General features: G+C 49.4%; 1 protein-coding gene across 1 annotated transcript in view; it reads right to left on the minus strand.

Annotated features, from left to right (window-relative positions):
• The window catches only part of TMEM132E (transmembrane protein 132E), a 58,070-nt gene extending 43,597 nt beyond the window's left edge, over window positions 1–14,473 (minus strand). The window contains exon 1 of the mRNA XM_089493280.1: window positions 13,790–14,473. Coding sequence (XP_089349406.1) covers window positions 13,790–13,862 — 73 coding nt within the window. The 5' untranslated portion in view covers window positions 13,863–14,473. The remainder of the gene's footprint in view (window positions 1–13,789) is intronic.
• Between the last annotated feature and the right edge of the window lie 1,145 nt (window positions 14,474–15,618).

Here is a 15,618-nt window from a genome sequence, read left to right on the forward strand (position 1 = left end):
CAAAATCCAAACCCAAAAGGCTGCCTCGGCACTTATATAAAAACGGAATCACCTGGTAAATAGGATGCAATGGCGAGCGAAGCCGGGGAAAGAGATATATTAATGGTCTCCCTTTCATTAAGGAAACAGCAAAAATAATAACAACGGAAATTCGGAAATAGGGTTTCCCTTTAGCGAGGGAAAGGCAGCCGTCTCGGCTTCGGTAACCAAAGCTTTAGGGACAGAGGAGGATTCGATTAAACCAAGACATAACCATAGTTTTTTGTGGGGGTTTCGGCAAGACGTAACTGTTTTGCACTGGCGGCCAGTGAGCCCCATGTCGGTGGGACGGGGAATCTGCTCCAGGTTTCGTTGTAGATGTTAAAGGAGCTGTCCAAGGCACTTAGCCAGTTTGGAAGGGATCTTTGGAGGAACTTATTGCAGTGCATAGGCTTCCCACCTCGGATAGGTCCTTTGCAGTCTAGAAGCCACTATTCCCAAACTTTGGCCTTCCAGGTGTTTGGGACTTTGGGGCTCCCAGAATCCCCAGCTGTTGGCCAAGACGGCTGAGGCTTCTGGGAGCTGAAGTCCAACTCACCTGGAAGACTGGAGTCAGGATCCCGCTAGGTCCTATCCTGGGTTGGTGGTTGTTATTCTGCAACGGGCTCCTTGAAAGTCCAAAACAGCACTTCCCAAACTTTGGTCCTCTGAGTGTTTTGGACCTCCGCTCCCACAATCGCCAGCCAGATTGGCCAAGGTTCAGGAGTTCTGGGAGCTGTAGTGGAGAACGCCCTGGAACACCACTGGTTTGGGTTGAAAGAGCAGACTCACTGCAACCACCAACCCTTTGACTAACCCCTGGTTAACCGAAGGGAAGAATCAGGTCCAAAGCCCTGGGAGGGCCTCAGAGGTGTGAGTTGAGCACTACTCACTCTATGCTCACTCTCATTTTCCTCCTCCTCCTGAGATCTCCCAGGGATGAGGAGGAAGAGCGAGAGGCGTCTCATTGCCGGAACCAGCAGGGAACTGGAGTCCGACAACTCCGCTAATAAGCCTCGGATCAAACGCCCCACGGAGACGGAGAGACAGCCCTGCTCTGGAGTGCGGAGAACCTGAAGCATCACCAGGCGCTCCGCCGGGGAAAAAAATAATCTTGCAAGTTAGCAAAATTGACTTTAGATCCACTCATGCAGAGAGCGGAAAGGGAAAAGTGGCAAGAGAAAAGCTCTCCAAGAGAGGAAAGCCTAGAGGTTTTGCCTTGGGAACATTTCTGCAAACGTCCCACAGCAAACTGTGGGTGGGTTGGTGCACCTTCAAGTCACCTGTCACTTTATAGTGACCCCATGGGTTTTTCCTAGGGTCTTCTTAGGCAAAAGGACTGGAATAGCTTTGCCAGTCCCTCCCTCTGAAATAGAGCCTATGGCACCTGGCGTTTGTTGGCAGTCTCCTATCCAAACACTAACCAGGGCTGACCCTGCTTTAGCATGCAACCGCAGATGGGATCTGGCATCTTTTGGGTTGACTAAAAACAACCTAGCATAGTGGTTTGAGGGTTGGACTCTGGAGACCAGGGTTCGATTCCCGGCTCGGCCCACCAGGTGACTTTGGGCAAAGTCACACTTTCTCAGCCTCAAGGGAAGGCCGTGGCAAACCTCTGAACAAACCTTGCCAAGTAAACTGCATTGTAGCGTTGCCGTAAGTCAGGAGTGACTCGAAGACACACAACGGTGACGCTCCTTGTTAAAAACCATTCTAAAAGCACAAGCAAAACTGCAAATATCAAAATTAAAACCAGCCACACAAGACCCCTCCAGTTTGAAGAACCAAAGGCCAACTGAAAGGACAGTCTTGGCTGCCAAACCCAGAAAGGCTTGTTTCCTTGGATTCCCCAATTGGGTGCTACTGCTGACAAACCCCAATTATTTGTAGCCTCAAGACACCAGCAACACAGAATGGATTTTGCAAGGAATATAGTCGGCTGAAAGATGGAAGCAGGGTTGGTCCTCTGGAGAGAAGCCCACCCACCCTATTTTCTGGGAGCCAACTCCAACAAATGCATCCATATATGTTCCCCGTATCTCTGGGGAAGGAATGAGGCTCTGAGCAGAAGGGGAAAATCAACATTTTTCTTCCCATGGGGAAAAACCAGGACTGTTGCATTGAGAATACAGGCTTCTCCGGGGAGAAAAGAGGAGGGTTGGATGCCAAGGTTTGCATCTCAAGAGATCTTTCCAGATTCCCAGCTGAAATCTGCTCAACCATGGAAACGTCCTTGGGTTTCAATAGGGGCTCATGGGAGTTGTAGTCCCCCTGAAAGGGACTCTGAGCAACCATTGCAAAGGAGGAACTGTCTCAAGCGTTGTTGGTGGGCCACAAAGTCCACCAGCTTCCTTCTCCTTCATCTGTTGGAGCAAAATCAACTCCAGGGAGACATCAGGTTAAGAATGCGGATGTTGCAGCAGAGGATGGCAATGGCGTTTTGTTAGCCAGATTTGTGCTGAGGGGGTTTGCCGTTGCCATCCTCTGCGGTTGAGAGAGTGTGACTCACCTAAGGTTACCGGGCAGGTCTTCATGGTCAAGCAGGGATTCGAACCCTTGTCTCCAGAGTTGCAGTCCAACGCTCATGCCTTGCAATACAAGAGAGAGGAGGGGATGCACCTTCTCTTTCCTAGATGGTTGGTGGAAAGGAGCTGAGCAGCTGGTGATGCCTAACATGGCATCCCCCAATCTCTCTCCTCCCCGTTGTAGTTGTGTGTAAGTGACAAGGCAGCTGGGTAGGTAGACAAATAGACTGACCTGTCATCTTCCTCCAGGGAAGGAGGCTCATAAAGGCCGGGCGTTCTGCCAGGGACCCCTCTCCTCGGATGAGATTGCCAGGACTGTATTTCACCGTGTTTCCAAGAGAGACGTTAAAATATTACCTCTGCCCACTTTTCTCTATGCCTGCCAGCCCCCTGGAGCTCTTTTGTGTACCTGGGATGGAAACCGTGTATCTCTCTGTGTGTGCTGTGTGTGTCGGAAGGGAAGATGCAAGACGGAGCTGATTTAGTGCCTGGAGGGAGGCAATTGCAGGGAGGTTATTTGTGGGAGCAATCTGTCGGGAAATGCATTTCTTTCCCCCTCTGCCACACCTTTGGCCTTTCCTCCCTTTCATCCTGAATTGCATGCAAACAAGGCGGATCGCAACCCAAAGCGGACACAAGGTGTGCGTCGCAGTGGCAGCAGAGGGTTTCCGGGTCTGGAGGGTGGCAAATCCACTCCAGGTAGAATGGAGGCATCCGAGGAGGTGTCCAATGTGTCTTCCAGAACCTTGGAGAGCTATTTGAAAGCTTTCCAAAACCAGGAGTGGATTTGCTGCCCTGCTGAGGTTGAGCCACCAGACACCACTGGTGCGTTACAGGCCAGTAAATGGGGATTAACTGGGTGGCTGCAATGGCAGATTGCCCAGGTCCACATAAAGGGTAACCATCAATCTGCTCTGGGTTATATTTCAGGGCTATCCAAAGTGCAGAGCCTGTCCCTTGGAAAGCTCCTTTCAAAGCCAGGAATAATACCCCCATGTTCCCAGTGTCCCTGCTTAGTCTACCATTGATGGGATCCTGGGATTGGTAGTTCAGAGAGAAGGACTTTGGGGCCTCTGGTGTTGTTTTCCCCTCCGCTCTCTACTCCCAATTTGAGTTTCCTGGAGGAAACCTCCTCCTTCCACCATCTGAGCCTCTCTCTGGCACGAAGGTGAACTTTCCCCCTGCAGAACGCCCACGCCAGAACAGATGCCATCCCAGCCTGGGTGAAATTGCTTTTCGGAGATCGTGCCAGCTTTTCTGGATAGAAAGAAACCCGGCTCTTAAGGAAGACGTGAGCAGGGATTTCCTCACCACAGCGGGGCAAGGACTTCAGGCAGCTTGCAAGCCTGCCCTTCCTTGTGGGTTCCCTACGGAGTAGGCCTTGGCGCAGGAGAGCCGTGGGTGAACGCTGGCTCTCTCTCAAAGGGCAAAGGCTGGGGCAGACAGTGGGGCAGGATGGGAGATTTCCTCCCACCGTCTGCGGCGCTGGTTGGCAGCTCCCTGGGGCTACCGTGTCCTCCTCCGTTTCATCGGGGAATGCCATGCCGGGCACCGGTTCAGCTGGCAAAGAAGAGCGGACATGCCCTTGGCTGGATGGAAGAAGGTTGATTTTCCTGATGGAGAAGCAGAAGGCGGGTGGAGGAGACGACGGTTATGAGAGCGAGAGGCGAGCCAGGGAGATGGCATGGGTCCAGACCCTTGGAAAGGCTGTATCTCCCTGGATAGGAGATTATCTCAGTTCCACCACCCTCACAGGCATCTTTTTGGGAAGCAGGCCTTTTCGGTGGTTGCCCCCAAGGCTATGGACTCTGAGAGAGAGGCTCAGTTGGTCCACAAAAAAATCTACTTTGGGTTATTTTCCACCCAAAACAATGGCACCAAACCTCTGGAGAAGTGCATGCAAAGGCTGCCGTCGTTCTGTGGCTACAAAGCCTAGGATTCCATGGCAGTTAAAGCGGTGCCAACCTGGATTATTCCTGCAATCCAGAGACACCCAGAGAAAGAGAGAGGTCTATATGCACACACATATACATGAATCTTCCCCATCCGCTATCATAAAAAAACATGAGCGAGTTCGCAGCTTGTCAACCCAGCTCCACAGAAAGAGAAGAGAGGATGTTGCATTGATTCAGTGCTAAGTGCCCTGGAGCAAAACCTTTGGAGTTGCACAAGAGAGACAAAGAGGTGGATTTGCAGGAAAGGGAGGGAAAAAAGAAAAGCAAACCCCCGCCATCCTCCTTCCTTCCTTCTCAACCCACCCACCCTGCAATCCCTGAAGTCTCCCTGTAGGAAAACAGAGCACTTTGCAACAAGATGGTAGGGGCGCATAATGGGCACACAGTTGCGCATCGCGAGGAGCCGGCAATTTAGAGTCCTCTTCAAAGATTTCAAGAGCGGCCGCCACATGCCAAGAGAGAGCTTGAATTCTGCGGCTCAAGAGGTTCGGGACCAAGAGATGTGAAGCAGAGAGGAAAGAGATTCTTGTTAAACGTTCAGTTGCACTTCCCAATGGTAAGAGCTGTTTAATGGCCGAAAGCCAAAAAGACCACCTCGCAAGGCTGGTGGACTCCATGACTGGGGCCTCCCTGGTCGGCGGGGCAGTAAATCCATTCCAGGGTTTGCCTGGATTGAAAGGCGGTTTCCAACCTGGAACGGACTCACCATCCCACTGACCTGGGAAGCACCAAGGTTCTCCTTTGCTGGAAGGTTGGTTGGATGGCCAACTCTCAGGGATGTAGATTCCTGTAATGGCAGAAGGTTGGGCTCAATAACTTTGGGGGACTCTTCCAACGCTGTGAACTCAATGCACAACAGCTGAAATTGGTTACTTCTAGAATTCCTTCTCTGGAGAAAGAGAAAATCCAGGGTACGAGGTGCAAGAGAACCACAAATTTGCACGGAGTACGAGTGATGTGGCAACCATGCACCGGCGCAACAAGTGTGACCAAAATGCCTTCCACGCTGACATCTTGTGAGCCTCCTCAGAATAAATCTTGCCAAGAACCCCACGATATATTTGTCTCAAGAGTCACACCCAACAGCAACAACCACAACAACCAGAACAGGCAACCACCAGCTCAAACAGGCCCACATCCCTCTGCACACAAGCGCAAGGAAGCCAACAATTTTGCCAAGGAAATTGCTATTGTCGGACGCCGTTTTGAAATGTTCACATCCAAAGTAGTTTAAGAAACGTTTGCAAATGAATAAGTAATGCAACGGAGCTCCTTCTTCTTTTTCCCTCCGCCAGATTCCAGGGCGATATCTGAGAAAGCTGACATGCTCCAGACTCAAACATGTGCCAAAGAGGAACATAATCCTCCTGGTTTTGTTGCCAAAACTGAATGGAAAGACTGGATCCCTCACGGCGGTATCATTGCAAGAGAATAATCAGAATTAATTAAAACTCTTTTAATTGGATAGAGATTACTAGGAATCTCTATTACTAGCCCAGGAATGGTAGGAGACACAACGCAGGCTGCATCCGCACTGCAGGAATAACTTTGCACTTTGTTGTGGCGCTAGAGCTATCCGACAAAGAAGGCTAAGTCGTTCACAAAACTACAGATCCCACAGTGTTACGCTTAAAGTGGTGTCAAGCTGGATTAATTCTGCAGCGTGGATGCAGCCTGTGATGGTACAATTGTGCACCCTCTTATTGCATAACCACGAAAGACCAAAGCCACAGATTTTCCTAGGTGTGCCAACCGCTTCTGGGAGGCTTGATGCTGGCATAAAACAGCATGCACAACCCTGAATGGGATTCCATCTTTGCAAGAACCTCAGATAACAAATGCAACTGCGTGCATAAAAGCCAATCATGCCATTGTGAAAGCTCAGCGGGGTTTCCAGTCATTGAATCCATGGGAACTTGGTAAGTTTTTCTCCAATGCACATGTTGCAGAGAATGGGAAGGAGAGAATAAATGGATCTTTTAGACAGTATAATTGCAAAGGAAAGGAGCAAGGAAGGGAGAGCACCAACACAAAACAAAAGGAATGGGGAATTCAAAAGGTATTGGCAAAGGATAACCATTTATACATTATAATTCATATTAGCTCACTATGTTTTGCAGGTATCTCACTGAATACCAAGGTCAGGATGCTCCATGCCATCATCATAGTCTCAGTTTCCACATACAAGCAAAGAAATATGAAGTAAGCTGGTAGAAAAGAATTAGCACAGTTCAAATATTGTGCTGGAGAAGGGGTTGTGTGGGCCACTAAAAAGACAAATACAGGGGTCCTAGAGGAAACCAAGCCTGGCCCTATAAATGAGAGACCTCTTCGACACCCTTTTAGCAAAGCGACCGGATGTCCTAAGTGCAAAGGAAGACAAGGCACCGCAAAATGTAGGCCCTTCGGGAGAAACGGAGGACAGGGCCAACTGAAAACGCTCATAGAAATAGACACTCGTGCTTCTTAGTCCTGCTCCAGAGGGAGGGCATTTTGGAACGTAATGTAATGTAAATAAATGTAAGGCATATCTAGGGAAAGGACCATGCCTGTTATTCACAACCCCACTCAGGCCTTGCAAACTTGGCTTCCTTAATGGAGTCTATCCACCTGCAACAAGGTCTCCCTTCTTTCTTACCCTCTTTTCCATTATTGTCTCTTCCAAAGAATGAAGGCATCTCATGAGACGTCCAAAGTACAAGAGCTTCGGTTTACTCACCTTGGCTTTTGGGGCGAGTTCAAGTGCAAGGTGGATGAATTCGGTCAAGGAGTGCTGCCCTGAGCTTGCAAGACCTGATTTAACAGCAACAGGATCTTTCAAAGGTCTCTCATCCAGAGGGTTGGCATTAATTGATGCCAACTTGATGGCACAGGACAGGAACAAATCTATCTTGGAGTGTCTCCAGAAGCACAAACGACTATGCTGAGGCTGTCGTACTTTGGACATCTCATGGGAACATTAGGATTTATTAAGAAAGGCAGCAATGCCTGGTAAGGTAGAAGGCAGGAGGAAAAGAAGCAGACCATGCTAATAGTGGACGGATTTCACCAAGGAAGCCCTAATGTCTGTCCTGAATTTGCAAGACCTGCGCAGAGGAGTTGATGGTCAGGTTCTCTTGGAGGCCTCTTATTCATAGGATCCCTGTAAGTCAAAGTCAATGAACAATTGCAAACCGTATTTTCAGATATATGCATGTGATAGACGGAAGTCTGTAAAAGCTCATGCTACCAACTTCTTCCAGTTAGTCTCAGAGGTGCTAAAAGATCTCTTTCCATACATTTCCAAAATTAAAACAGTAAGACATTCTCACCGTTGAGTAATAGACAGCAAATGTTGTATCTTGCCAACCTTAGAGCAGAAGTCTCCTTTTTGGCATCATTAAAAACACAACAGATCTCACATTCGAGAAACAGACTTTAGAAGGATGTGTACCATCTACTAACGCTTTCCAACCCAGAATTAATACGCTGAAACGTAACCGGCCAGACTCACAGTAAAGCACTAAACACGCCCAGATCCAATGCCGCAAGGAAGCATTACCAACATTGCATCGCCGGCATTCAGTTGAAGCAGGCCATTTCTTTCTAAAAAGTGATGCGCGGTACAACCGAAATATCAATTACTGGTAGAGGACCAAATGTTGTTTTCACAGTCTAAAGAGGCTTTGCATATGGAAGCTTGGGCAGTTTTCCTTTGGTTAATTGGCAGAGGATAATTTAACTCTTCCTCTTAACTCCATCGCCGTCAAACTTGGGGTGCTTAGACATTTGTAACTTGGTTCCTTTTTGGGTACTTGGTCAACACCAACATAATTCAATAGTTCTACTCTGTGTGTTACTCATGCCTTCGTGTCGCCTGTTGACTTCCATTTATTTCATAGGGTTTTCTCAGGCTATTTGCTATTGCCTCCCTCTGATTATTATAGCCTAAAGCACTGATCCCCAAACTCTGGCCTTCCAGGTGTTTTGGACTTCAGCTCCCAGAAGCCCCTGTCCTCTTGGCCAATAGTCTGTGATGCTGGGAAATGAAGTCCAAAACACATGGAAGGACTGTTGCTTTTCCCTGAACAGTCCCTGATCCAGATACCATCCAGGCCTGATCCTGCTTAGCTTCCAGGGCCAGGTGAGATTTGGCACCTTGGCTTCTCCTCCAGTTGGCATAATTTTAAAATGGGCATCATGGCCAAGACAAGGATACCTGATCTCCAGAGTCGCAGTCCAACACTCAAACCTTTCATTCACGGGGGTCACCATAAATCAAAGCCGACTTTATGGCAAACAGCAACAACCACAACAGCACAAGGGTCCATGTCCAAGGCAAACAGAAGCTGGATGCCCATTGATGGTGCTTAGCCCAAACCCGGACTAGATTCAGTGCCCAACTGACATGGGGCTCGCCGACCATCATGGGCAACAACTGGGTTTCAGCCAAGATTATACCCTACAAATTTGGCCCATCCTTCATTGTAACCTAGTGGCAATGGCCACCAAATCGTATGGTCGCACATTGTGCTGAGTGCCCCTTGCAGTTGGCACCAAGCTCAGGTTTTCAGCCAGGTCTCCTCCATTGCCATCCAGCCTAATCCACTAAAAAGGGGGGACAAAGCAAAGTGAATCCAGCTACTTGCAAACTTCAGCGCGAAGAATGAGACCCAGAAGCATCTCCTTTTGTTCAAAGAACCAGGGAGGAAAAACTGCCACTTCCATCCAGAGCCCTTTAACGCTTCGCTGTGATATATTATTAATTGATTTTATAATGCGATTCCATAGATTGCTGTCGCTGAGGGGCATCCTCCATTCCTGGGGTTGGGGAGAAAAAGGGGGGCAGGATGAGACCTCCTTCCCTGCTCCTTGGTGGAATCAGAAGAGACAGCTATGGAAAATATAACAGAGACAGAGAGAAAGAGAGAGTCATGCTCCCAGGGTTTGCACAATGCAATCCATGTATTGTGTGCACTTTGGTTGCAATAAAGGCATGTATCCCTGTTCTGTGGATTTGGGATGTTATTGTACTTTGCAACATGGCCAGTCATTGGATATGTTTGCAGGACAGAGAGGAAAACTGCAAAGAGGAAGGGTGTCCAAAAAGGAAGAGGGAGGACATGTTTTGGAAAGGCCTAGTTTGCAAACCTCTGCTAGGAGCTTGGATGGGTTTGGAAATCCTTCCACCATCCAAACTGGGAATCCTAGTTAGAAAGGGGCCTAGTCCCCTTGAATCTTAACACAAACCCTGTTCTTCCTGATTTGGACTTCAGCTCCCCAAAGTCTCAGCCATCTTGGCCAATAGTTGGGGATTCTGGGAGCGAAGGTCCAGAACACCTGGCAGGCCAGAGTTTGGGAATCGCTGCTCCCAGACCAGTCGTTCCCAAACCTTGGTCCTCCAAATGTTTAGGGCTCCCAGGATCCCTTAGTACTGCCCAAGCTGGTTGAAGCTTCTGGGAACTGAGGTCCAAAACACCACGACGGTCAGAGTTTGGGAACCATGAATCTAGATCAGTGGTCCTCAACCTTTGGCTCTCCTAATGTTTTGGACTTCAACTCCCAGAAGTCCCAGCCAGCTTGCCCAAATGAATTCTGGGAGCTGAAGTCTCAAATGCCAGGAGGACCCACTGATCTTGAGCATCACCGACAGGGTGCTGTCCAAACCCTTTCAGAGAAGGAGACCTCACCAGGTCATTGCTTCCATTGCTGAATTGCGGTTACCATCAAGACGTTCCTTCTTATGTTGCATCCAAATCGACCCTCCTATAACTTCAAACCATTATTTATTCATGGTATTTATACCCCGCCCTTCGGCCGTAAAGGCTATCAGAGCGGTCTTGGGTCTGCAGAAAGGAAACTTACCCCTTCTTCCTTGTGTTAGCCCCTAAGATATTCCAAGAGGACCACCATGTCACCTTCTCCATCTTCTCTCCACCCAGATCCTTCCAACCTTTCCGCCTAGGCATCCCTCTTATTGCCCTTTTCTGAACCTGTTCTAACTTGTCTATTATCCTCCTTAAAATCTGAATTGAACACAGAATTTCACAACAACAACAAACACAATTGGGAACCTGTTCTTAGGATGTGTGGCTTTTTCACACAAAAATACCCAGGTCTGCAGAGAGAGAAGATACAAAGAGGAGGGATGGAAGCCAACTCTTCTAGATGGAAAGATCCCCCCATCGTCCCCATTGCACCCCAAAATCCATCCCAGTTTGTTCAGTTGGCCTTGCAGCCCAGGATAAACCCAGGTTTCTTTGACCCAGGGAAGAGAGAGGGACACACAATGAAAGACACAAAATCCGCATTGTGGTTGTTCTGCGCAAAAAGGGGCATCTTCTGCACAAGAAAAAACACATCCTGCAAAGAAAACAGCAGTTCTGTGCAAAACAAGCCCTTTGTGTGGAAAAAGGTATTCTAGTTTTAGCACAGGAAAATGTTTTTTCCCTGCAAAAACAGGTTTGTTTCCATGCTGGAAAGAAGACAATGTTTTCCACGCAGGAAAAATATTTCCTACATGAAAAATGGTATTTCTTGTGCAGAAGATGCAATGTCCTGCGCAAAGAAAACCTGCTGCAAATGTTGCGCAGAACCAGTCTCAAAATAGTCTTGTGGCCCCATAGAGACAGGCCAAAATAAAGCTGCTTTGGGTCACTTTGGAGGTATGCTATTTGAATGATGCATGCGTCCTAAGAGTCTGGAAGCCACGATCCAGTCCTAAGGACTGGAGTGCAGCTTTGGCGCAGCTTTCGTACTCTTAGGACACATGCATTAACATCTTTGCCAGTGGAGCTTGGCTTGCATCATGGATTTTGTGCATTTGGGGTATCCAAACCCCTGTTTTGCAGATTGTGGAAACCAGGGGTTCAGGCACCCCAAATACACACAATCTTGCAAAACAAGATATCCCTGTCTTGTGGATTTTGGATGTTGTTGCTCCAAACATGTGCAGAGTGTGCCTTAGCAACTCACTGCTGCAACCCGTCCATTGAGGCTTCCCTTGGAAATCTTTTCCTTCTGAAGCCTTTTTAAACACATCCAGTGGGTTTGCAGGGAGGACTGCGCTGTTAAAAGACGATGGGTGCCATCTGTGTTTTGGGGGCACACATGTGGAGGTGGGCAGGTCGGGTGGGCTTGAGCTGGCGAGACTTGAACCTGGTGCTGACTAACCGAGAAGAACCCAGAGGCGGCAGGCAGGCTGTGATCTCAGCTTTGTGGGATCTCTCTGCGCCAAAGACGGCAAACGCCCATCCCTGTCTCCCACTCCCTGCCCTCATGTGCTGCTTCCAAGGGAGACGGGTGCCTTATCCGGGGGGACTGGGGACCAGAAAGGACTGCAAGAACGGGGCAAGGAGGAGGTGGCATCCCTTGGCTCTGCAAAGAAAGGAACATTAGGAGGATGGGGAGCCAAGCAAAACCAAAAATGTGCAGGGTCAGTGTACCTCCAAATACGAGAAGCAAAGAGGGATGGACCACAGGGTGCCTTTGTGCCGTTCCCTGCGGGAAGAAAGAGCATAAAAGGAGGAACCATCGCTTTGGGAGGGAACCCCAAGGGTCATCCATCGCAACCCACTCTGACAACGCAGAAACGCACAGCTCTCCCTTTCTTTCTCAAAGGCATATTTCCTCCGGGTGCAGGGCTCCCAAGGCAGCTAAACGCAAGTATTATTCTTGCAAGGTCCTTTTCACCAGCCCCACCAGTGCCTTCAGTGGCCCAGGCCTTAGTGGTCCAACTGGGAGGCCATCGCTACCTCTTAGGGGTGAAAGCCCCATAAACCGACCCATGTGCCAAGTTCTCGAGATCCAGCCTTCAATCCCAAGCAGGACTTATGGGGAGAGAAATGACAGAGGTCACAATTCATTTCACAGACACTCATCCAACTATATGATCCTATTATTATTATTATTATTATTATTATTACTATTATTGCTGCTTACCCACCTTTTCCCATGGATGGACAACAAGCATCAATAGACGCATCACATCAGTTAAAGCATATGAGTTAATCTAATGCCTGTTGGCTGAAATAAAGATAGATAGATAGATAGATAGATAGATAGATAGATAGATAAAGATATGAGTTAAAATGCACATCAGTTTAAAAGGACTAATAATAATAACAGCAACAACCACACAATGCGGCTAAAATCCATCGCAACAGTGCAGTAAAGAAAACAACCAGCCATGCAGAATCCCTGGTTCTATATACAGGTTTAATACAAGAATGCACTCTGCTTATGCTCAGAGGCACCCACTCCGTGCCACAAACAAAGCCTAGGAGCCACGGCATCAAACACACGAAACCACTCTTCCATAAGGAAAAAGCACTCTGTGTATGCTCAGGGCTTTTTCCTTCACCTTGCAAAAGTCAAAACCAAGTTGCTCCACCTGTCGACAGTTTTGTGTTTTTAATCTCGGGTCCTGGGTTCAAGAGCTGTGTCTTAAGTTAGGCCCTGGGAGTCAACCATGTAAATTGGTTTGTTGCTCAGTCCTTGCAAACCAAACACACAACGGCAAGATCAGAATTACAGTTAGTTAAATGCAACGTATGACCAAACTCAAAGCGGAAAGGCGAAGGGATTTGGGGTGCCCCAAAACATAACCCATCAAGTCCTGGAAATGGGGCCAGGGCTGCAGTCCATATATCACCTTAACATCTTCTCCAGTATAATGAGCACATCTGGGGTTTACATCGCCCAGAAATGTATCAAAGCTGGGAATGCACTCTGCCCATGCTCAGGAAACCTGTGGTTGACATACCCCTCTAGCTCAAGGTGACCAGATGTCCTCCTTTTCCAGGACCTGTCCTCCATTTCAACCCTTCTGTCCAACCTTCCAAAAGGTCCTCCATTTTGAGCAGGGCTAAGAGGCAGGAACTTCCTACATTCCTAGCATATCTTTGGTCAGCTCCTTGCACGTCCTCCATTTTGAGGCACCTTGCCTTCCTTCGGAGGACACCTGGTCACCCTCCTCCATCTTCCTTGCGTGTCCTCCATTCTGAACCCATTTCTTGTCCTTTGGAGGACACCATTCTCTAGCCTCTTCCCACCCAAGACAACCTGAGGCTGCTAACCCCAGTCCTCAGTCACATCCCCTGCACTCTGCACATGCTCAGAGGACCCTCTCCCTCCTTTGCTTTGCACAGAAATCATGGCCAAAGACCCAAACCCAAGGGATGGAGGAGGGAAGACAGAGCCCCTGAAAGGCAAGGGGTGGCTACCATGGGGCAGGGGCCTTCTGCATATGCTCAGAGGTACTCTGGACCCTGGAAATCCCCCGCCCCAAAAGAAATGGTGATCCTGACTCACCGAGGCAGAGGAAGATGCAGCAGAGGAAGAAGAAGAAGGCGAGGAGGGCTCCAAGGCGGTGGTTCCTGGCCATGGCAAAATCCCGGGCAAATGGAGGACCCCGGCTTCAGCTGGGAGCCCCAAAAGCAAGCCAGGGCAGCCCCCCAAAAGAGGGAGGCAAGGGAGCGGTATGGACCCCTGGAAGCCCCCCAGATCTCCTCTAAAAGGGGGGCTGAACCCCCCCAAAGAGACCCCAAGGGATTTATAGTTGGGGGGGCTTGCAATCTGGAAGGGAAAGTGGGGGGGGTCTTTTCCAAAAGGAGTCTTCAAAGGGATGCAAGGGATTGCAATGGCCCCAAAAGCAGCATTTGCAATGGCCAAAAGGCAGGGCTTGATGGCAAGGGCTCTCTCTGCAGGGACCAAAGCAGGATTTGGAGAGAAGGAAGGAAGGTAGAAGAGGAGAGATTCAAAGGAGGAAAAGGGGGGCTTGGAGAGAAGCCGGGCAAAGATAGATCCAAGGCGAGCGATGGAGGGAAATGCTCCTTCTCCCTCTCTTTCTTCTTCTTCGTCTCCTTCTTTGTCCAAGAGGCCCTGGGTTCGGATCCGGAGGAAGAGCCAGGGTTTGGGGAAGGGGTCCCTTCCTTGTTGGGGGGCCAAGCAAAGCCTCCCCTCCTCTCCCCCTGAACCCACACCCTCCTCCTTCCCTTCCTTCCCTTCTTCTCTTCCTCCTCCTCCTCCCTTTGTTCCCTCCCTCCATCCCTCCATCCCTCCCTCCCTCCCTCCCTCCATCACGTGTCTTCCCAAGAGTTTCGGCCTCCTTCTGGACACGCGAGTTGCCCCTGCTGCCCCCCATTCACACGTGCAAGACCCCCCCAACTCCAGCGAAAGGATCCTAAAATGCCAACTGAGCACAAAAACTAGAAGCAAACCAGCCACTGTGTGCCCTATTGCCATGGATGGAGGTGAGAGAGAGGAGGAACATCAATGCACTGGGGATGATGGATGTGGGGCTGGAGGAGGCCATGGATGGCCAAGGGGTCAAAGCAATGGGTCCAGGGTCAGATCAAGCCAGAAACCTCCCTGGAAGATGACAAGACTGAGGCCCATCATGAGAAGGAGAGGCTCTCCTTGGAAATGCTGGGAAAGATGGATGAAGAAAGAGAGGGAGAGCACAGGCCAAGATGGAGGGACTCTATGAAGGAGGCCTGGATTTGTAGGACATAAGTAAAGCAGTGGAGGACATTGGGTCTTGGAGATGTCTCCTCCACAGGGGTTGAAACGACACCAACAACAACAACACCCACCACTTTTTCCTACCAATGCTTCTCAGCTCTTGCAAATGCATTGTGTCTCCACTGGACCCCTGGCATTGACAGCTTCCTTGGCACCGGGTACCTCTTCCTTGCACCCCGGATCCTGCTTTGAAGTTAGAAACAAGACACAGTGGGCCCCAAAAGCAGGGCTGGCACCTGGAGGAAAGGGTACCTTTCCCCCATGCCATGCTGAAAGGCACTGGACTAGAAGCACAGGGTTCAAATCCCTGCTCAGCCATGATGAACTTCATTGGGTGACCCTGGGCAGCTCACACTCTCTCAGCCTCAATGGCAAACCCCTTCTAAAGAAACCAAGTAAACCCCAGAAGAGGTGTTACCCCACTTCCCAGTATTCCTCCAGCGGATGTTAGGTGTTATAGTCCCCCCCCCAGTACCCTTCCTTTCCTACCTGAGCTGAGCCTGGCACATGCTTTTGCCCCCCACATCAAAATCATATGGAGGAGGGCATGAGCATTTCCCTTTGCAAAGATGCTTCCTTCCTTGGGCAACCATCTGGGAAAGGTGCCAGGAAGGGTG

Source organism: Sceloporus occidentalis, unplaced genomic scaffold, assembly GCF_023333645.1.
Source record: "Sceloporus occidentalis isolate IW3139 unplaced genomic scaffold, rSceOcc1.0.p SCAF_64, whole genome shotgun sequence".
In the NCBI taxonomy this organism is placed as follows: Eukaryota; Metazoa; Chordata; class Lepidosauria; order Squamata; family Phrynosomatidae; genus Sceloporus; species Sceloporus occidentalis.